Raw genomic sequence first — 23,127 nt, forward strand, 5'->3', positions numbered from 1 at the left:
GAGTACCAGAGCCCTCTCCTTGCACTGGGATGGGGATTAGGTCTTTGGTTTGGCCTACAACTGGCACATAGGGCTGCTCTGCTTGAAATTCTGGGAGCAGATCATGCTCTCCCCCTTCTGAGGGGAAACAGAGGCTCGGTTTCACAGTTAGAGCTGGCAGTAGCACTGCAGTGAAGACTCACCCAGTCTCAACTCACCCCTCCCACCACTCCTTTCCACTCCCACAGCCCTACTGCAGCACTACTCCAGCATTTTTTTTTCCCAAAACAAGAGTCCCCCCAAATCACCAGGTGAAACAGGTTGCTGAAATGATCAGCAATCAATGCCTTTATTAAAACTACACCACTTTGAGATAAACATTTCAGTTCTAATTTCCAAGCTTATCACCGGCCTCTGAAAAAGAATGGAGGTGCTGGGATCACCAACATCCACAGTTCCTGTGCTGCCCCAGGGCAGGAGGCAGCCCAAGCCCACTGCCAGCAGCAGCATTAGCTGGAATGTACAGGTCCCTCTCTACAGAGCCAAGTAAGTGTTTCTCTTCTTGTCAGTGCAATAAATACAAGTGCATTAAACATAATTTAAGTGGCACAGTTAGCTTATGAGTATCATAGGTCAGAAACTTCAGGAATAACCACGTTAGAGCAGAAGAATCTCAGTACAAGAACAAGCTACTGTCTGCTTTGCAAGTAGTATGAGCAGGTCTAACCTGGATGCATGCCGAGCAGTTTCTACTATGCTGTACACCCCTGAATGGACCCTTTCAGGCAGCACCATCTGCTTCTGAGCACTAGTGTCAAACCTACAGCACCTGGAATTGGCTGTAACCTGACAGGGACCCAGCAGGACACCGCCAAGCCTGCAGAAGACTCTCTCCCCTCTCAGTGCAGAGCTCAACAGCAGCATAAAAGAGGCCTGTGGTAGCCCGAAGCAGTGTAAGGACATCCCCAGAATGTATCTCCATGGAAGAGGACTCATTTCCACTTCTCTTTCCAACCACAGCACTGAGGTGAGCTGAGAAAGCAGCTGCTGGAATTGCCTGTGGTGCCCAGGATGTAGAAGGGAAGTGGAGGGAGAGATGGGGAGGAAACCCAGCCTTGTTTTTGCATCGAGAACTAAGTATCACTGCCTGCTCTTAACTACAGAGGAACAGCATAGCCACAGATCCTGGAAAATTTGATCTAAGGAATTAAAAAGTAAATAAGAGAAAATAAAAAAGCCCTTCCCCCCACAGAAAGCACGTATCTGTCCAGGTATGTACGAGGAATACAGAACACATCCACTCTCACACCCTGGGCCCATGCTCCTGGAAGAGGAAAGTCAGGCAAAATAACCTCATGCTTTCCAGTTTAATGCCCAAAGCTTGTAATTTATCTACAGCAACCACTTCAATCCTATTAAAAAGTGCATGTGAAAAAGGGGAGGAGCTCCACTGAGGATAATAGAAATGGGAGCAGAAATGTTCAGGAAAAAAAAAAAAGCCTACAGAGAAGATAAAAGGGCATTAATCTTTTCCATTAAAGAGATGTTTAAAGAGAAAAAAAAAAAAGCTTTCACTTTATTTCCGAAATGTGTGCAATTAGCTCAACACTTGCAACACACTGTGACTCAAGAGCTAAATAAAAATACCTCTCATCACCTGGATCTTTAGTGGATTTGTAATTACAGCTACTTAGCAAAAAGGGAAGGCAAAAAACATGTATTTCCTAGAAAGAAAACACCTCAAACTCAAGCAAGACAACTGTGGTATGGAGACACTGCAAAAGCCATTTGCCAACAAAAGAGTCTCTACGTGATCCAAAAACCAGCAGCAGTGTTTAAAAGTGAAAGAAACACCGTTGGTCATGACACACATCCAAGGCGTGTCTGTCCTCAGCAGTACCACTCTGGATTGGCCAGGCTCCGTTGTGCTTACTTGTTCACTGTTTGGTACCAGCTCCTGGGTTGTTGTCACCCCTCCATCCACGTCAAAAAAGAAGCCAACCGTATCCTCCTTCTACCATCACAGGTGCTGATGTCAGGAGCTGGAGTTGCCAAGGGTACACATCAGGACCAGAGTGGGAACTCCTGATCTCCTCTAGTGCCAGGGATGGAAGAATGGCAGACTGACCCACAGGGAGAGGGGAGGAAAATGAGGAGAGAGGAAGAAAAGAAAGGAAACCTCTGTGCTGCCAAACAGCCAGTCTTCAGTGATGATGCTCTTGTTCAGGTATTCCCAGGAATTCCCTAGGAAAAGAAACAAGACAGCAGTGACTCTCAGCTCTCCTGCACTCTTGGGGAAGCTGCAGCCCACAAGTCTTCCATTTCCCTGACAAATACTAGGGCTCAAGCACTCACAGCTACAGGAAACAGCAGCGAGCTTTGCTTTCACACATCACTGGCTCCCATTAGAAGAGGTGAATGTTTGCTCTGCAAACAGCCCCTGCAGCAGAGATAAGACACTGAGAGAACTCTCAGCTTTCTGTGATTCCCCTTCCACAGTAAGTTTTAACTTATTCTGCAGAGAGATTGAGAACTCTGCCTGTGTGCTTAGCCAGCACCAGTGTCTCAGCCACTCTGGAGGACAAAAGGGCTTTCATAAAAGCTGCCCAACGCAAGCACCTGCTGTGCATCTCTCACAGGGCACGCATCACAGTGCTGATCCAGAGCCCAAGGCACCTCTGCCCTCCCCAACCACTGCTAGAAGAGACCCCAGCCAGCTGGGCTGTTACCGCAGTATTCGAGGTAGCTCTGGACTCCTGTAGATGTACTTGTGCCGGTAGCCGAGGTCTGTGTGGAACGGGACAAACTGCACCTTGTAGTCTCGGAAACTCCGCGACGTCGCAGCAATGTTGTAAAGCTGAGTCCAAGGGGAAGCAGGTCAGGGACACGTGTCATCCTAAAGCAGCCACCCACCCCAAAGTAGCCACCTTTCTAGGTCCTGTGGCCTGACCAGCTCTGCCAGTTCTAGCGTGGCTTCACTATTGATTTACCACCTCCGACACCACAAAACCTGCAGGCTACGTATTTCTGTGCCCATCCTCCTGCTGCCTGCCTGGCTGTATGAGCTCCTCTGTGTCATTCTGTCCACACTGCTCCCTTCCACAGGATCACCACATGCGTACCTTCTTTCCCAGATGAAACGGTACCACCGGGTCATCCTCAGCGTGAAGGATGAGCAGGGAGCAGGAAATGTACTTCACACTGTAAAGCAGACGACAGCGTCACAAGAGCTCAGGCAATCAGAAGCAAGTAGACTGGACATTTTCTTCCCTACCCAAAACTACTTCTTCCACAAAGAGCCCCCTGCTGCTGTCGGACAAAGTCAGTTAAAAATAGAGCATGCGACCACCTACAGCGCTAGGAAGCATGGGCTGACCCTCAGCAGGCTCCTCACACTCTTTAACACCAACACACTTGGATCTGCAAAGAAACTGCAGTGGCAAAGTATTCTGTAGGTCATTATCCTCAGTTCAAATCTTGAAAGTGCTATTATATGGGCACCATTAATTTAATCGACAGAAAGCTTACTAGTAAAAGGCAACCTTGGATAAGGTGTTCGCTGCTCAGACCAAAGCAGCTCTCCCCTCTGCAAAGCACCATTCCCAAGGTCTGGTTTGGTTTCAGTACTGGAAACCAAACTCCTAAATGCTCAGGCTCTTAAAAGAAAGGCTCAGTGAAAGCAGAAATGACTATGCAAAGGATGGCTGCTGCAAATGCACATCAGTGAAATCATCCCAAACCTTTAATGTTCTGATACTACTGCTTAATGTGCTCTTGAAAAGCATAAATCACAAGGATCAAATCAGCACGCCCCTGGGTTGTCTCCGTGCTCTTTTTTGCATCTCTCCTCATTAAGACCAATTAAAAAGAAAGCTCCACGGTGCATTCATGGCTGGAAGAGCAACTGAAATCCCTTCAGCAAGTACAATGCTTGGACAAAAAAAGAGCAGAGTGCAGTCTGCTCCCTGATGCTTGTCCTGGCTCACTGCAGCACCAGCTGAAATCCCTGCAAACAGGAAATGCACTCACTTCTCATCATTTGCAAATTTAATTCCACTTGTCGTGATGGGGTCAAGGAAGAACCAGTCAAACCCTGGAAAGTATCTGTATATCTGAAAGGAAAAGTTTGCATTAATGGGAGGCAGCAGCCATATAAACAGTAACAGAGCATGCCACTGCTATCCCTGTAACATCTCCTGGCTGTTGGCTGTGTTCTCAGCAGTAAGAGCATGTTTCTAGTAGCACCATTTTCCCCCTCCTGTTTCAGGCTTGTCTTATTAGCCTGCTCAGGAGCCAGCTCTCTGGGTGCTTGCATGGTCAGATTCTCAAGGCATCAAGCTGCTGCTGGAAAGTCTTCCTGCAAGGGAGCTTTCATCACCAGCCCAGCCACATCCAACACCCACCCTGCATGTCTGCTCAGTTCTGAGCCTGCTTGCAGCCAGGCTGGGTGGGAGAAACGGCCACATCAGGCGGAGCTCACATGGGGGTCTGGGCAAGTAAAGGGGCTGCACTGCAAGGGCTGTGGTCAGGGAAGCCCAGCATTGCCATCGCTTTGCTCACAGCCCACAAATTGTCCTCCCACAGCAGAGAAAATTCAGCACGGGGGGGCTGTCCACTGCTGAGGATAAAGCTGATTCTCCCTGCATTTACTGCTCTTTCTGATCCCAATTTATTTTCTTCTACCAGACTCCAGAGATGACTGGTGGTGCATATTGAACTGGTCTTCTTAAGAGCTGCCTTAAGCACAAGTCTTTACAAGTGTCAGGAGTAAACATCACTGCTGCCCCACAGAGCAAGCAGTTAGCTATGTCACTTTGGAAGCCTAATTTCTAGGCACACAATTACACACCACTACTGTGAGAAGCACTGTGTACTTGCCACAGAAAAGGGATGACTTCGTGCCTCCTCACGTATGTTGGTGAACGGAGATTCCAGTATCAGGGCTTCAGGGGGTGTTTCTGAAAAGCCAAAGGCAATGTGCTGAAATGCAGCAGCCAAGGCCTCCACCATGGGCAGGACCTGGGCCAGGTGAAGAGTCCACCAGACTTACCTCTCTCACAAAGGCGCCTCACTAGGTTTGTTGCGACCCTGGGAAGAAGAACAATGAGTGTTAATCTGGCACAGACCCTTCACAAAGCACCAGGCTCTGACCTACAGACTGCAAGGGAAGAGGGGGAGGCAGCAATGTGGGCAAGGTGTACTAAGTGCCCAGCTGCTCCCGGGGTGACACGCAATGAGTTACAGCTGGGTCCAAGCTGCAAGGTCTCCTCCATGCACCTCCCTGTGGGATGGAGATATTTCCAAAGCAGCCTCAAATGATTTCATCTGGACACAGTTTAAAGTAATTCTTGTGTTTGCCTCCTGCTCCTCACAAAATCAAGGGGTTAACAGTCCATGGTTCCTATTGAACATCATCAGCCTCCAGGTGGATGATCAGCAGAGGAAACTGAGGAAGCAGTAAAGGAAGCCTAACATGCATGGAGAGGCATTTTGGGCTGCAGACTTCTCCCTGTTCATACTTCCCTATGCCAGGCACAACCGTGTAAATATTGCAGATGGGCAGGAGTGTCTAAACATGCAGGCATCTGCACAAGCATTGATTACAAACAGTACTTTTGCCAGGATAGGAGAGAACGTTTTGTAAGAGAAAATAGCACGTACACGTGCTGGTCTTTCAGAATGTCAAATAAATGTTCTGCTTTGAAAGACAAACGCAAACAGAGGTTTGCCACAGGAAGAGATCAGTGCTGTCCCACTTTCTTTCCCCAGAATCAAACAGAATTTTATTCCAAGTGTCTGCTTTCCAGACTCCCTCTGGGCAATGAAAGTTCAAGATCAATTCCTGCATAGTCATTTACTGTAGCCCTTCTCACTCTGCAGAGCGAACAGAGGAAGCTGTCTGAGGCGTAATTGCTGCAGAGCTCCAAGCCAAGCCAGCCTGGGGATTATGGCAAACAGCACTTTCAGCCAAGGTCAGCGTTTAATGTTTTTCAGAAGTTGCTAAGTCCTGCTGCGATTAGATGCTTACCCTGTGCCCAAGGAGTGTCCCCATATATAGACAGGGTTGTCTCCACTTCTTGCTTTTATCCAGTCAAACACATGAAGGGCATCGTAGGTCATTCCCCTCTCCGACGGGCTGCCTACTGAATCACCCCAGCCTGAAAGACAAAGTGTCCCTGTTCAGAAAGGCATGAACAGCACCACAAAGCCAGCCAGCTCTTCCCACACAGCCCACCTGCAAAGGTGTGGGACAGGGACAGTTTCTGCTTATCTCACTGTGCACCTCTACAATTTGGGTTAAAAGCCCTGACTGATCGGCAGTCACTGAAAGAAAGTAATTGCTGTAACTGCTGGCTGCCATGCAGTTTTTAACAGCTTGGTCAATAACAAAATCAAGAGCTGGATCTCAAACGCTGCCACACTGTGTTCTTGCACCTCCCCATCAGTATAACCCAGCTCCCAGTGTAACCTAGCTACCTCTGCACACACATAACCACCTTGTAAGTGCAATCTCTGGTGGAGTTAAGAACTGGATCCTTATGATCTAAACACAGGCATGTTTCACAAAGCTGCTGCCACGTCAGCTTGTCTATGCTGTTCAATCGATGCCCTCCAGCAATTTTCCACTCTCCTGATAGCCTTGGCTCTGTCCCTATTACAGCACATCTACACATCCCATGCTGAGCAGGAAACATGCCACATCCCTTTTGATACCTAACCAGTAGCCAGGGAAGCAGCTGCCAGGAGCATGGAAAAACAAGGCAAGCTCCTAATACACCTCTCTCAGATGTCTTGATACAATTGTGATGGGCAAATTTGTTTACCACTCACTAGTGCTGCCATGGTCTAGACACTTAAAAGGGAAACAATAGCAGATGCTTGACTGCTGGTGGCACAGAGATGCAAAATGGTCACAGATTCTGCTGAAGATGCTGAGCAGTGAGCTACCACACACCTCAGCTTTGCAAAAACTTGAGACCAGTTCGGGGTCTCTGTGAGAGCATACAGAATATTAAATAGGTCTTCTATCAAAGGTATCAGCATTTGTGGAGGAAAAAACAGATTTTTTTTTTTACTGCAATCTTGAATATGCTTTAATTCTTGTGCGTTTTATTACCCTTTGGAGAGCTCCTCTGCTCTCCAAATCAAAGAGCCCTGGGCACAAGGACAGACAGGAGCCAGAGTCCCAAGCTGGACATCAGGAAGCAGGGCCTGAGGCTTCACCAAAGCTGCTGCCTAGCAATTCAGCTGCACTCATTTTCTGTGTTACGCACACAAAGATTTCACGTGCCAAGCAGGGAATGAGATCACTGCCTCTTCTCACAATGGTTACAAACTGGGGACCCTCAGATACAACAGGAATAGAAAAGATGAATTGTTTTCTCTCTTATCAGGAGAGAAAAAAAAAAGGGGGGGGTGGGGGAAGAACTCAAAACTGTGCATTTCTGGAAGCTCTCTGAATATCCCCGGAGAAAAAAAAACCAACACACAGTAACCACACCTAATTAGCTGGCAGTAAGCCTTTATAAAATGAGTTCCCATGAGATTAAAACAAATAAATAAGCAGCAACTACTTTGTTGCTTAAGAAAGAGACAGCTAGAAGTGTTTCATATAGTAACAGATGCCCACATACCTCGATAATCAAATGTGACCACGTGGTACCCAAGGGAGCTGAGGACCTGGAAGGAAGAGAAACACAAACTCATCACAGAAACAGTCACAGCAGCCATGCCCCTGCCTCAGGCCAAGGATGCAGGGATACAGGGATCTAATTTACAATGTTACTTAGCCCAATAAGGCAAAGGGGTTACTTTGGCTTTGTGATGTGGCAGGCACAGGACTTTGAAACAGTGATAGTTGCTTTCTGAGACGTAGGTCGCCCTGTAGCAGCTCTGCCTTTAAGATCTACAAGCCTGCTCAGGCACTTTCCTCTACAGCAACTTTCAGGTTTGCTGTGAAACAGTACAACTGCTTCATTTATGCTATTCAAACTTGCTAACTTGTGCTTAGCAGCACAGGCTGATTCCCAGAAAAACAACCAAGCAGATCACCTACATGACAGCCTTCTCAGCTGTCATCGTGTGCCAGCCTCCAGACACTTGGCACAAGCTTTTATCTTAGAAGAAACATCACCTGTATCCATGAGGCTGCTGAATGGCATTTTCCAAGCGACCCGAATTAAAAAGACTTTACTGCAAGGGATCTTATATAAGGAGATGCACTGCAATAAATCTTCACAAATACCAACGCTGATACCAATTAAAGAGAAAGAAATGAGAGCTAAATTCACCTGGAGAACATAAGCTCAATCCTTCTGAAATAAACTAGCAAAAATAGTTACAGCTCTTTCAGGCACACTTTGTATCAGACCAAGGCATTGTGTGAGAGAAAAAGGCCACAGAAATCGTTAAGCAAAGACCCAAAGCAACTGAAGTTCCCTGTTCTCACATAGCAACATTGTGCTAGGCAACACTTGAGATGGTAACATTGATGAACTGTGCCATGGGAAAAGGGGAAACATGGGCTGAACTCGTTTCTGATTGACAACTCATAAGCAAAACGTGTGCACTGGCAAGCTAAAAAACACTTCCCTGCAACAAATGGCTCTGTGACTAGGCAAGCTCGAGCTCTGAGAGCCCAACCAACAGGGAAGTTTATGCTGGCTCAGCCCAACATTTCAGCATTTACAAGACCAAAAGTCACCTTGAAAGGTTTGAAGAATGTGAGGAATGTGAGCCAGCCTCAAACCTTGTGCACCTTCCATCATTTGGAGAGATGTTGTAACATAATGGTGAGCATAGAGACTGGTAACATATGAAAGAACGCTCTTACACCTCAAGTCAGAATACTGCTATAGTCAAATACAGCTGTGATTAAATAAAGCTTTTATTTTTTCCTGTAAATTGTGTTGTGAAAGTATTATAGGCAAAGCTCCGTTGGAGTTGACAGGTACCAGCAGGTAAAAGATCTCTGAAATATCTTTAATGTGGAGAAGAGTGCTCACTGCTTACAGACCCCTTGCACCCCATATGCACTTCATGTGGGAGCCCTCGGCCACCTGCCTGTTGGCAGTGGGCTGCAATGAGCATCTCCATGCCTGTGCACGTCTCGTTGTGCTCATACCATCATTTGGACAACGTGCAGCCACTTACCTTATAAAGCTCCACACGGTGATCCCCTCCTCTGGCAAAAGCAATTCATGTAGAAGAATTAAAAAAGAAAAAAAAAAAAGAAAAAAGTACAGCATTTAGGCTTCCAGAGACAGATTTTTCCCATTGTCTCAGGACCTCAGCTAGACACAAACACATCAGCAGAAGAAGCACTATCACTGCTTTGTAAAGGCCTTCCAGAAGACACTAAGGCTTTCTTGAGCTATGCAGGACTTAGTCACCTCCCTTGAAATCTCTTCTGATGGCAGAGAAAGATGAATTTTTCAACCCTCCATCCTGCCTGCAATACATCAAGCCAGCCTGCCCCTGGCCTTGACCCAGGCAGTACACTGATCTCAGCAGACCTCACCACGTCAATCCAAGCTGCTGGCCCTTGGATCTTCTCACCTGGCTCCAAGCACAGTGACAGAAAGGACAGGTGCAATAGATAAACCAGAGTTGAACACTGGGAACAAGTTCGTGGGAAGAATCAGCTTTAAGGTGTTTGGGTTTTTCGGTAAAATTGAAATCTAGATGCTAAAAAGGAAAGGAGAGTGAACGTGCCTTTAGGTGCATTAAAATATATCTACAAACATTAGCCTAGCATTGCTGGAAGAGCAGATTTACATCTGCACTCATATGACCATTCTAAAACATCCCCCCTGTGATGGGTTTGGTCAGTGCAGACTGAATCAAAGTGTCCAAATGTCACTTTCCAGAACTCCCTTAAGAACACATACACTTGCCAGCTAAAAGCTGGCAGCTCCAACTGTGCTACAAAATACCCAACGCAGCAGAAACACTCAGGGCAAAATGCAAGGGGTTGCTTGTAAGTCAGCTTGAACCAAACCACTCTGAGGAAGAGGTATTTGCCTGAGAAGCCATCCGTACATGCACTCCCACACGTTCCTCAAAGTGCAATGCAGGCATTTCTTTAAGGGCATCAAGTAAACCAAACAACTCTGCCTCAGCTCTAAAGCACTCAGCCAAAGCAGAAAGCAAAGGCAGTGCCTTTTACTTATGGTTAATGCAGCCTGCATCAATAAAGCAGCCTTTTTGCAAGAGTGATATGTATTAAAGCAGGAATGGCAAAGCTGGTACAGCTCCAGCTTCCTCCAGTACACAGTAAAGCCAAATGTGAAATACACAGTCAGGCCATAGCTCAGCACTTTATCTCACCAACACCTGGGGGAGCCAAGAAGTAAATCTAATCAATAGGCACATACATAACAGAGAAACTGGTCCTAAATTACCACCATTATACTGCAGAACAGCTTCCATTAGTATCATTTGCTTCCACACAAGGAAACAAGCTAAGCAGAATTTGAAAAATAAGGCAACAATTTGATTAAGCTTTTAATACATCAGCACAAGGAGACAAGGTCAGTTTCTAAAGTCCCATCTGCACATGCATTTCCCAGCTCACAGCATGCAATTTCCAAACTTTGCCTTACACAAAAAAGGATTGCTGCTGACCTAAGATTTTAGGGGAAGAAGGACAAAGTTCCTGCAATGTAAGGGCCAGCAAGTCTTCACAACCACCACAGTTAAAGCAGAATTGTATTTCTGTAATGCTTCTCCTTTGCAAAGCATCTACAAGCACACATCAACATCAAAAGAACACATACTCAGAACTCCAAAAGGGGCCAATACTCTTTGAAAACTGTAAATTAATAAAGAAGATAGCTGCGTAGTAATAACTGAACTGTATGAAGCTCAGCATCACACGGATATGGGGCAGGAAAAACATGATACTAAGAATCATCCAGAAGGTTTCCTACTGTGCTTTTAGCACCAGGGAACATAAGTTAGAGAACCTGACCATGGCTGATATCTGTGGTCAATTATAAAATTTCAAATTTTAAACACGTTCCAGACCAGTATCCTCTATGTATGCAACAACGAAACAAGACCAGCACATTGCCTTCCTCTTTCCATCCGATTTTCCTTCCTCAAAATGCATTAAAATAAGCTCAAGAAAGGAACTGGAAAGCTTATTTAATGCACTTAAAGCACATATACAGAAATACAAATTCTATCTCATACCTCAATTAAGAAACCATTAGAGTGACAGTAAGTATTTCTCCTGCTTGATCTAGTACATGTCACAGCCTCCTGGCTTCTGGCAGACACGAGATAGGTGATACTAGTTATTTTGTATCTCTGATAATGCAATAAATCTCTTTTCAGGTTTGATGAATAGGAGAGGCTTCATTTCTCAAAACGTGCTCTCCTTTTAAAAGGAAAGCACTAAACTGTTTTTAGATCATCTTTTTTTTTTTTAAACAAATGTGTTGATGCTGTGATAAGACAGGGAGGCACCACACATAACAAAGTCACTGCTGTTTTGTGTCTCACCTTGTTCCCGCATTGCCGTGCAAGTAAAGGATCACAGGATGGCTGGAACCCAAAGCATCTTCAAACCACAGCTGGTCCTTCCCTCTGGCATTCTTCCATAAGGCTGCAGGGACCGTATGCCTGCATCCAGAAGGAAAAAAAAAAAAAAATACATTCCCTATTGCTTATCAGTCTCTGCAACTCAACCATGAGTTCTTCTGCTGGTTTCGTTCATGCAGAATTGCACTGCTCGCACATTTTCCACAGAACTATCACACTCAGCCAAAAACAGGTTAAACATTTCTAAAATATCTTTCAAACAAACTGTAAAAGGACCATCACTGGAGTTATTTCTGCATTTTCATCTCCATCTGTGCTGCTTTCAAAACTTGAGGCTGTGCAAGCCACCAAATTCAAAGTACATTTACTGCTCATCCTGCCATTCCACAGAAAGAATCTCAGTCCCTCAGCTTTTATGGCATTTGATTACTTCAAATAACAGACTAAATACATCATAAACAAGATTCACAGCTAGGCCAGTAGATATGCAGAACAATTATCGAGGTCAGCTGACTTTGGAAAGAACATTCCATGAGCAAGAGGCACAGCTGAGTAAGGCAAGTGGAGGACAAAGAGGTGTTCAAGGTTTGATGAGAAAATCATGCATTTTGTTTACAGACACCAGGTTCCTGAGGGTGTAACATTTTAGCTAGAAAAGCTACAGTCTAGAAGAGCCAGGAATTGAACTCACAGCTGTTCCATAGAGAATATCAATGGACAGCCTGTTAGAAAGAATTCAACGCCGGCGGAATTGAAAAAGAAACAACAAACCAAATGAAAGGCAAACATTCAAAGTGGGTGATTATTTTAGAATACAAGCACTGAAGGTGAATGCATGCCCACAAGCCCAAGCCATTGACAAGGGGGGCCAGCTTACAGCTGTCAGCAGTAACTGAAGTACTCCCTTTTCTCCTAGGAAGAACAAACTATCTTCCACACCTTCCTCCCAGATGTAAAAACATCCAGAGGACAAACCAGCACATGAGACACATACAAAGTTTACTTGTGTGTGTGCAGCCAGATGGAGGTTTTGAGGAAGAAAAAGCCCTAACAGCTGTAGGACCCAGCATTCTACCCTAAGAATTCTGAGAGCTTACAATGAAAGCAGGCTGAAGACTCTGTTTCAGAAATGTACTGAACAAAACACCTTACAGTAGCACTAAAGCAAGGCTCCAAACGTTACTGAAAATCTACTTGATAAGCATCAAGACAAGTCACACAGATACTGAATTGCCACCAAAAGCTGGAAGTCCTGTTCTGGTAGAGAAATATAGTATACTCATAAAGGAAAACAAAAATCTCAAGGTTGCAATCTAAAGTTATTCAGCACATTATCAGGTAGAATTGTAATTGTTCAAGTGAAGATAGAAGCCATTACTTAATTAACCTGTCTTGGGAACTAAACCAACTGCTGAAAATGTCTTTCACCAAAACTCAGTTAAAGGGAAGGAACCATTTCATGTAGCAGGACACCACTGACCTGCTCAAAATGGGTGAGCCACTCTCAATTGATGACCTCATTGCCTTAGTAGACACATACAAAGGATCTGCACACAACTAAAACCTCTAAATGCTACAGCTTACAGGTCTAATGACACTGGTTGTGTTAAGTAATGGCACCTTTCTCTTCACACCTCAACAGCATCTCGATTTTTTTTCCTTCAGTTGTTCAATGCTCTTGGATACACATTCAAACTGCAGGCACCTTTTGCTCAAAGCTAGCAGGGATTTTCCCGTGGCTTCAAAATTGCTGGTGTTGAAACACAAAAGAAAGTGATAATGAGGAACAGACATGAAAACTGGTCTGAGTTGGCCAAATAGTGTGACAAGAACGAGAGCAGACCATTTCAGACTAAGAACTTGTCATCTGAGTGACCTTGGTTCACAAGCAATTAATATCAACTGCCCCTGCCTGGGACCAGAAAGACTTCTGTAAGGAAAGCACTGACACTATCAGTTAATCTGCTGAGAGCAAATAGCACGTTCCTTCCTCACCCACTCTCCAAACTTTACATATGTTTTATACTCAAAATATTATTCCTCCTTTTCTGAACACTTTGATCCTATCTTCTCCCACATTTATTTTGCAAAACAAACTATGAACAACAGTTGAATGACAAGTCTTCTACATCTTTATGGCTGGTCTGATGTGGAGGCACAGTCCTCGTAGTAACGCAGAGCATTTGTGATCCCTTTATGATTCCAAATTGTGAAATTCCTCTGGAAGCACACATTGTCCAATTCTGTTTCATGCACTACTGATCCGAGTTCAACCAAGCCTCAGAGATTTGCATACTTCTGGACATGAACTCAGTCACTTGGCAAAGAAAAGCACAAACACCCACAAATCAGAGCAGTCAATGGCTGTCACATGCACAGCAAAAATACTGGATGTGCAGTACTGAGAACAAAAGGAAAGACTACAGCTGCACAACACATACTGCACAAAACACGTTTCCTTACCAGACTCCAATGGTCACATCCTCCTCTGGCTGAAGGTAATAATTACAGGTGTGGTTTAAACCCTGATCTTGTGGTCTTTTCAAGTCAATGAAATATGGGACCCTCACTGAAATAAGAAATAAAAATGTTAAAAAAGGAGGAAAAACAAAATATGAAACCTTTTAACTTTTACCTTTATTTCCTTACAGAACAGCTTTACCAAGGCACTTGTATTGGGGGACGAGGAGAGTGATACACACAAACGTGCCAAAAAGCCCTTGTTCTTTTTGTGTGTAAGGATGAGCTGAATTACAGTTGCAGCTGAAACACAACGATGAAAGATGACACATGCAGCCACCAAAACAAATAGGGAGCAGAGTAAGACTAAGAGGTGGGGGAGATGCAGCTCCCTTGATCTGTCATTGCCCAGTCTGCTCTGCCAATCTCCCAGGCACAACAGCCACTCCTGCTCTATCAGTGCAGTGACTTGTTGACTTGGCAAAGTTTTTATTGTTTGCAGCAATGGAATTTACTGATGGGACAACCTGACCTGCAACAAAGGGTGTATCCCAAAGTTAATGGGTAATGTGTTTCAGGACGGCGTGTGGTTTCCTCCTCCATAATAAAAAAAATAAATCTGAAGAGGATTGTAAAAATCACAGAACTGCAAGGGATGAAAGGGGTCTCAAAAGATCACCGAGTCCAACCTCCTGCTAAAGGAGATTGCCTGCAACAGGTCACACAGGTGGGCAGCCAGATGGGTCTTGAATATCTCCATAGAAGGTGACTCCACCACCTCTCTGGATAATGCATTATAATAGCAGACCCCACACTGCTGTTGTCATGTAAGAGTAAGGCAAACAGTGTCAAACACTGTCCTGAGCCTCGGAGGAAGATATGCAGTTTGCTAACTTACTCTCCAATGAATGGCACGTAATTGTCATGTCTTCATAGCCACCATGGACCAAGGTGGTAGAACATAGAGAGAATGCAACCAAAATAACAAAAGCAATATAAAAGCAATGTATCAATATATAAAAGCAACATATTTATAAGAGGTAAACCAGCTTTTTATACAGGTAGATAATGTTAGAACAACAGGGAATGGCTTTAAACTAAAAGGGAAGATTTTGATTAAGATGTTAGGTGAAAGTTTTTCACTTAGAGGGTGGTGAGGCCCTGACACTGCTGCCCAGAGAGCTGTGGGTGCCCCAATCCTGGCGGTGCCAAGGCCAGGTTGGATGGGCCCTGGGCAGCCTGAGCTGGTGGGAGGCAGCCAGCCCATGGCAGGGGTTGGGGATGAATGAGCTTTAAAATCCCTTCCAACCCAAGGCATTCCACGATATCTGTACTTGATCCTCTCAGCCAGAGTTTCTGTGATCAGAGGAGGAAATTTTTCAATCTTCATTACAAATCACATGCAAGTTTTAAAACAAAAATTTAGATTGCAAAGAAGCATCCTTCATTCAGCAATTCTCCATCACTTTCCATCCTGTGGCTACCTGAGCTTCTCTGGGAGTCAAGTGAGCTCTCCAGACCCACTGTGCACAACTGGAGACCATTAAGGCCACAGAGAATGCTCTCCAACTCATAGGCCAGAGAACTTACAGTCTGCAAAGGCTCACACCTTTCACAAGCCATAAGCTTGCAGAGTGGGAAGTCACAGCAGAAAAATGAAAAAATGAAGACACTCCTTCCTTTCACCCTTCACCTCTCTTCGAAATACTGTGTCACTTACCAAAGTTTAGGAAGACCAGCTTCGCCTGAATAGCAGGGCAAAGTTTTACTAGAAATGGAATGGCTATGTACACTCCCAGCAGCCAGATGATCAGCCTCCGCAATCGGAACCATAACCCATGTCGCCTGTATAAGGGAAGGAGAAAAGAAAGGCCTGAGTGCAGCAGGAATTTACAAAGCAGTCATCATAATGATCCGTGTGCTTGGTGAATTTGAAAACCAATTCACTTATTCTTTAAACAAAAGTAACTGGCAAGAGTTTATGGAGCTTCAGCTGGTCGAGAGAAGCAGAAACCACCAAACCATCAGCTGTTAAGACATCCTAGAGACACGGAACAGAAACTTCCCTCTACAACACACTGTAACAGATTTTTTCTGCTGATTTTACAGATTACAACATCTTTAGAAAAGCACATCACACGTCTGTCTGCAAATAGAAGCCTGGCTGTGCGTACCATTTTAAGCACTATCAGCATGGTTTGTTTTTTTTTCCAGTTAAGACTTCAAGTATTTTGAAGAACTATTTGTAATAAGACTGCCTAATACTCAACTGCTAATGTTACATATCATCTGTGCAGACTGGAGCAGAGTCCTGCCTTGCTCAGCTAGAAGGGCTCATACCTCCCAGTGACCTGGAAAGGAAATCCTTCTAAGTTATAAAACATGATGAGATTTCTGCTCTGTGGCATTTACTCTCTGTGAGTCCAGACTGAGACTCCCAATACTTCATTTCTCTTTTCTCTTAAGTATTCAGACTAGGAGGAGTAAGCTGCTTGAAGAAAAGCATACATGGAATCAACAGATCACAGAGTAGAAGTAAAGCAACTTTTCTCCAAACACTCTTTACCATCTCAGATGGTACATACAGAGATGTGTGTGGTGTGCATGCACAAAGCTGCACTTGCCACGGTTTAGTTAATTGACGTGCTATGGGCAGAAACAATTATGATTGAATTGTGATTGCATGCAGACCAGAACTAAAATGTATTCACACCCTTCAGGCAACAGGATTTCTTTGCTCTCCAGCTGAGTCCTGAGCAGGAACCACGCTGCACATCAGTGAACAATCAGCACTGCTATCAGCAGCTCTTGCCAGCAGCCAAAGGCAGAGATCAATTCTTCCAGCAGGTCTGAAATTATTATTTCCCACTGGGCTGTTCCAGGAGGTGACATGCTGAATTTTCTCCATAGCAGTGCCAGAAAGGCTTGAACACCGTCAGCTACTTGAAACAATCACACAGAAGGCATGAGAATCTCTTTTTTTAAAATATCTTTTCCAAGAAACGAGTCTACAGCCAAAAGACTTTAGATCTCAATAGTTTTTGTACCCCTACACTGAGCAAAAGGAGAAAATCTCCCAGACCTCCCTTTAAGTTTTTGATGTGATCTCTGGGAATGGGCTATCTTACATTTCCAAAGTCAGCACCCACCACACTACTGCCTTCCCTAAGCACCTGCCATCTCCTCTTGCCTGGGAACTGTGTAGGCATCTGACAAGGTGAATAAACAGCCATTTCCAAAAGAGGAACCAAATAACATTTTAAGACATGAGGAGCAACTCTGACTGCAGTAAGCACACAGTGAAACACCCAAAGGATTGTAATACTTTCCATGGAAAATCTGACAATGAAGACTTGAAAAAAGCCAAAGGCTTTCCAGACCTCAAGTCCAGTTTCTTGAAGTATCAGGGAAAATGGAAACAGAAAATGCCTGATGATGGAAAAGGTACAGAACAGGGCTTTAGAGGAACACCAAGGGAAGCCTCAGCGTGACCCATCTCCACCCAGCAGAGCGCAACAGGAGCAGCAGGATGGAGGCCCTGAGGGCACAGGCAGTGACACCAGCACAGTGCCTGCCCATGCAGCTCTGCTGGGAACCTTCACACAGGCCCAGATTTCAGCCCTACAGAAAAACCAGCGGTGCAGAACACCACCAGAACCAGCTCCAAATCCCTGCAGGCACAACAAAAAGGCATCAAAACTGGGGTTCTCCCACACCTGGGTTACAAGACCCACACATGAGCTGGAATCAGGAAAGGAAACCGCTTAAGAATACACCGAGTAACTCCATCAGAGCAAAGGGATGATTTTAATTTCCTCTTTTTCTCTGTGGAAGATTGGATGAGCATCTTTTCCTTTGCTCTGGTGCCCTATGCCAAATGCTAATAGGTAATGTGACATTTACACGTCATCACCAGGGAGATGTCTACTTAAAATGCAACCAGGACAAAGCCTCAATCCATCAACAAACAGCTTTGCTTCCACGGATAAATCCGAGACAATGTACTGCAGTACAGACACGGTAAAATTATCTGCTAAATACCTAGTGAGTAATTTACCTAAATTAAATTGCTTTTGCCCTGCAGAAGAGCTATTTCAAGAAATAAATGCCCTTCACACGGAGCTTTTTGAGTGCTCAGGAGAAAGCAGCAGCAACACACTTATCACCACTTTACCAGGAAGGTACATAGGTCTTAGGGGCTTACTTGGAAAATGCAAGTGAGAAAGCAGCTCTAAGCTAAAGGCATTTCAGCATATTGAAGAATACATTTGGCTGAGGGCCCCGGGTTTGCTCAGCCCAGAGGTTGAGGCCTCAGGGCCTGCAGCTCAGGCACTAACCTACCATGGAAGAACAGCCACCGAGGTCAGCTTTAAGTACCGCGCTGCCACCCAACAGCAACTGAGGAGAACAAATCTACCGTTGGCATCTTTCAGTTCCCAATGCGGGTATCCAAACCAACATTTCCTACTTGGAAACAGCAGCTGAGCCACAGATTGTACAGGAGTGTGCAGAAAGGGCAGAGCAGCCACTCCCAGGGTAGGACAGCCTGCATATCAAGTCACTGGCAAGCCCTCCAGCCTTCCTCGTCAGTCTTGTTTTGAACGAGAGATGGTTTCTAGCCCAGGCAGACCTTCAAGAGCATCCATCTTCTCCCTGTGGGAACCCTGGATGGACAGCATTGCACAGGGCTCCTCCTTACAGCAAAAGCAGCACTCAATCTTTCCTCTCCTTCATGCAGGCCATTCAATCTGCCCAAGCTGATTAATCTTGTTTTATTTCACCTGCTCCCTGCCAATAAAAAAGGAGAAAAAAAACCTACCACCCTTCCAACTGTGCGACAGCACACTCAGGGAGCCTCCCAGCCCCTGAATGGCTTGCAGGCAGGGGGATGGGTCTCATCCTCTCAAAACGTCTCAGCAACTTCAGGACAGCAGTGACATGCAACAAGGCAGCGCTGCACTGCAAGAATAATTTGGATCTTCTTGATTTGCTGCAAAACCTGCATCACTTGTAGCAAATTGCAAACTGAAGATGCTGATGCCAAAAGGTTTGTCCCCTCCTGGCTTCTGTGCGAAGCTGCACAGGCAAACAGGTCACTGCATGGTTCTTTTATCTCAGGCCCAGCCATACAAAGTCCTCACTGAAAAGTCTTCAGCCAAGCCTCAGTTCTGCTTCACTGGAGGCACTGTATGCAGAGCATGGGGAACCTGAATTATAGAAAATCCACCCAATCCTAACACGGCTCTTCTCCTGAATTCAAAAAAGCCAGTGAGAACACAGAAGTATCTGCCACAGCTCTTAACATGGCACTACAATTCTTCTCTCTTTTTTAATGCAAACAATTCAAAACCAATTTATTCTTTTCTTTGCTGCTACCATAGCAAAGAATGCTTCCCCTCCCCACCCCCCCTTTTGCTAAACAGTACATTGCATTTCTATAGCACAGCAAACAGCTACAAGCAGTAGCTTATTTCTCTGTTCCCAGGAATATCACAGAGACAGAATGAAAGCTGCATGCAGCTCCAGAAAAATGCTGCAAGGCAGCAAGCAGCCAGAATATTTTATTTATATGCTAACCAGCATTTCCAGCACCCCGTCCCTGGTTTTACATTAACAACGTCCCAAGCACATAACATAACATCTCTGCCAATGCTTTGAAATGTTGCCTTCAGTTAGACCCACTGGACTTCTAACATCTTTATTAAAAGCCAAACAACCAAAAACTTGCCTTTTCAATTGGAGAAGTCCTTCAGACAAGCTCTACATTGGTACACTATGCCATGTTTATCTTAATTCCACTCCCTTCTATTGCCAGTCTGAATTTAGCACATGTTAATGTGCCAAAAACAGGAAGTTCATCCTAGGAAAGACCTGAACCAGTACATGCAATTTAGCACTTACCTGCAAACACATTAAAAACAGCTTTTCAAAGCATCTCTGCTTGGCAGCAGCAGTGCTCCAGCTATATGAGCACAGATGAGGTTTGAAACTTGAAGCAGTTGGCTGGAGAGATTTGTGGGCTTCCCACTTAGCTCTCCTCTTACAGCCCAGACAGTCAGACTGCTCTGACCAACAGCAAGTGAATAAAAAGTAAAGCCATCAGCCCTAAGGACGTCAGGATGTCAACTTGCCAATCACTTACACAAACTGAACAGCTAGCTCTCCAAGAGACACAAGTGTAGAAGTAAAAGGCAAGCATCTCACTGAGCTGGGTTTGCAATTGTTGTAAGTACTGAGACCTTAATAGCCATGTCTTAGCTCACAGTTCAGGTAATGACCTTGAGTAGGACCTGCAGCAGCAGCTCTGATGCTTTTCAGTATTTAGTAAAACAGTATTAGCACTGGTGTTGTGCGTGACAACATTCACCTGGAAGCTGTGCTTCAAGAAGAAAGGAGTAGATGCTCCTGTTACTTTGAGTATGTAGGAAACAATGAGTAATTATACCCTAGGCAATCAAACCACTGACTGTTGGGACAGAAAAGCAGGCCTGGAGACTGAGTTTTAAGGCTGTTTACTTGCTGTGAATGCATCTGGTGCAACAGCAACTTTGTTTGCACCATGGGATAAATCATTCCAGGATAAACCACGCTTTCTCCAGAGCTCTCCAGCAATGCTGCTGATACTCATCAAATCCAAAGTCACCCACGCTAGATTTATTTGAGCTTGGCACTGAGATATTATCTGCAGTGCAAGTACACTCCCTCAACAGTGTTTACTGAATGCTTAAGTTTTCTACTCATTTCACAGCTAACAGCTGTTCTGTATTAAAGGCGCAAGCCTTTCACTAGTCCATGTGCTGGGGAATGTAAGAGGGAAAAACAGCACAAACAAGAGAAGGCTTAAACAGCACTAGGAATGCAAAACAAGAGCCTTAGACCAGCTAAGCGGGATTCCCCTGAAGCAGTACTTTCCTTTTCTCTCTCATATTCTCCATGAGGAAGAGGAATATCGGTGTGCAAAAGCAAAGGGCCAAGAAGCAAAGTTCAAAAGCAAAATCAAATCCATAAAACTCCACCAAGTACCTAACTGCTCTTTAACATAAAGCCACTTGGCTGTTGAATGCATATCTTCATTGAAAAAACAGTGCAGCCAAGCCAGTTCCCCTACCACCACTTACACTTGTTAATGCACTGTAAATCTGCCAGAGCAGCATGTGCGTAAACCTCGCAGCAACAGCAAGAATCCGTAAGTTCTGACTTTGCTCCTAGAGATATTCATGTTTGAGCAGGTCCATTCTTCCAAGCTGTACACCCCTGTGAATGTGAGGTCTTCACACGGTGGTTTTTGGAAAGCAGCCACCAACCACACAGCCTGAAAATTATCACTCCTGGTAGGCTCTGTGGCTCTGGCTCTCTTTTAAAGCATGCAAGCAGTCTCATGTCTACAGCAGTAGATCTTTTCCTTCTGAATGCATGAAGATGGCCATCTTACATTTGTCCACCTGAGGCAGCTCTGCTTTTGCTGGCAGAGATCTGATGACTTGGAAGCCTGAAGGAAAAAATGCTTCTGTATTAGCAGCCATACTGCCACCTTTTACATGCAGAACACATCACTAGCAAAACATTTGGATTACAATGAACCAACAGTTCCCTGTTAGAGGCATGCAAGCAAACAAGAGCATTAACCAATGCCAAAACATTACATATGCTGGCCATCAGCTGATCACTGTTACATTTAGCTGGTAGACTCAGCACCCTCTCTAACTGACCTGCTTAAAAAAGGGAGAAGGCTTAGTGAACATGAGGCGACAGCCGTGATTAAAGAACAGATGCAAGAAGAGACACAGAGCTGCTGTCAGCCCCTGACCTACCTTGAACAGCAGGTTACTTTGCATACAGCCAGGAATATTAATTCATTCCTGCTTTTATCTGTGCTTCAGTCAAGTATTTTCACTGCAGGTGTCAACTTGTGGAGGAAGCAACTCCAGAACGACAAAGCTTGAAAAATGAAGCTGACAACTGAAACCAGAGCCTTTGCCGAAGTTCTGAAGAGCCACACCACGAAGCAAGGAAAGCAGAAAGCAGCTATTGGCATTTCTACTTAAGTGAGTGGGAACTGAATGTTTCGCAGCACTGCACATCATCAGCCACAAGCTTAAAGCATACGTGGTCCCTGCTCTGGTAGTCAAAAGGGGAAAAAGAATGCTTTAGGGACAGCACAAAGCTATCGGAAATAGAAAGAAAGGGTTATTCACTGCATTTCTGCTGGATTTGCAGGGGAATAAAGAACAGAGTATTTCCAATGACTGTGTCCAGTTTGCAGTTTTTTCACTCAGCAGCACAAAACTGACATTGTCAGCTTTGCCTCTGCTTCCTAAAGCTGCTTGGAAACCAATCAAAACTTCACAACAAGCGAGTTAGAACTACTGCTAAGGGAGAAATCAGAGCTAGGCTTCACTTTGTGGGGATCTATTTAATCCACTTAAGCGACTTGAGCACCTTGTGGATGCTTTCTTTTACAGGAGGAAGCCCTTGAAGCCCTGACTCAAGATCCAGTTGCATCACCCTCATCTGTGGAGGCTTCTCTGTCTCAGAGAAGTCACCCCAGGGGAAGCTTTCTGCCAGGGGAAGGCAAATCAACCTCTAGACAGGGTAAATGTACTTGCTGTTCTCTGTTCTGAGCCTGCATACTGAAAAAAGTTTTTTTCCAAGCAGTTTTTGTCCCCCATTTGTACCGCACCGAGTTCTTCATTCTGCCCACCACAAGAGACGAACCCCAACCAACCTCATTTTAAGTATCATTCAACAACAATCCCTTTGGCAAGAAGCAGCGAGTTGTAGTTTCAACTGCTACAAACTTGATTTCAGTACTCTAAACACACCCAGAATAGAGTGGATACTGCAGAAGCAACAGCTGCAGACTGAGCCAGCCTCCTTGCTTGCTGTCCTGATGGAGAAGCAACACAGCACAGGTGAAAGGTGAAGCCCACACTCGCCCACTGGTCAGAGAAGGAGCAGCAGCTGCTATCGCACACCACTCCTCCCACAACAGAAGGCAGAGATAGCCAAAGATACGAGGGAACACCTCTGGGCTTAAGTGATGTTAAAAGAGGAATTTGATATTCTGTTATCTGTGCCCGACACCACTCAGCAAACATTCAGATACGGTGATTACTTACCAAAATAAGTGGAAGCGGCCAT

The 23,127-nt window shown here is 45.0% G+C and overlaps 1 protein-coding gene across 1 annotated transcript; it reads right to left on the reverse strand.

Moving 5' to 3' along the window:
- Positions 1-304: 304 nt before the first annotated feature.
- On the reverse strand, positions 305-23,127 carry ABHD12 (abhydrolase domain containing 12). The gene is made up of 14 exons (XM_031552669.1): positions 23,106-23,127; positions 21,798-21,813; positions 15,707-15,831; positions 13,990-14,095; positions 11,488-11,607; positions 9,133-9,163; positions 7,614-7,659; positions 6,008-6,137; positions 5,030-5,067; positions 4,858-4,937; positions 4,009-4,091; positions 3,102-3,180; positions 2,709-2,836; positions 305-2,223 (listed from the first exon to the last, which is right to left on the reverse strand). Exons 1-14 carry the CDS (start codon positions 23,125-23,127, stop codon positions 2,184-2,186), a joined length of 1,044 nt encoding a protein of 347 aa, XP_031408529.1. The 3' UTR covers positions 305-2,183.

Source organism: Meleagris gallopavo, chromosome 2, assembly GCF_000146605.3.
Source record: "Meleagris gallopavo isolate NT-WF06-2002-E0010 breed Aviagen turkey brand Nicholas breeding stock chromosome 2, Turkey_5.1, whole genome shotgun sequence".
In the NCBI taxonomy this organism is placed as follows: domain Eukaryota; kingdom Metazoa; phylum Chordata; class Aves; order Galliformes; family Phasianidae; genus Meleagris; species Meleagris gallopavo.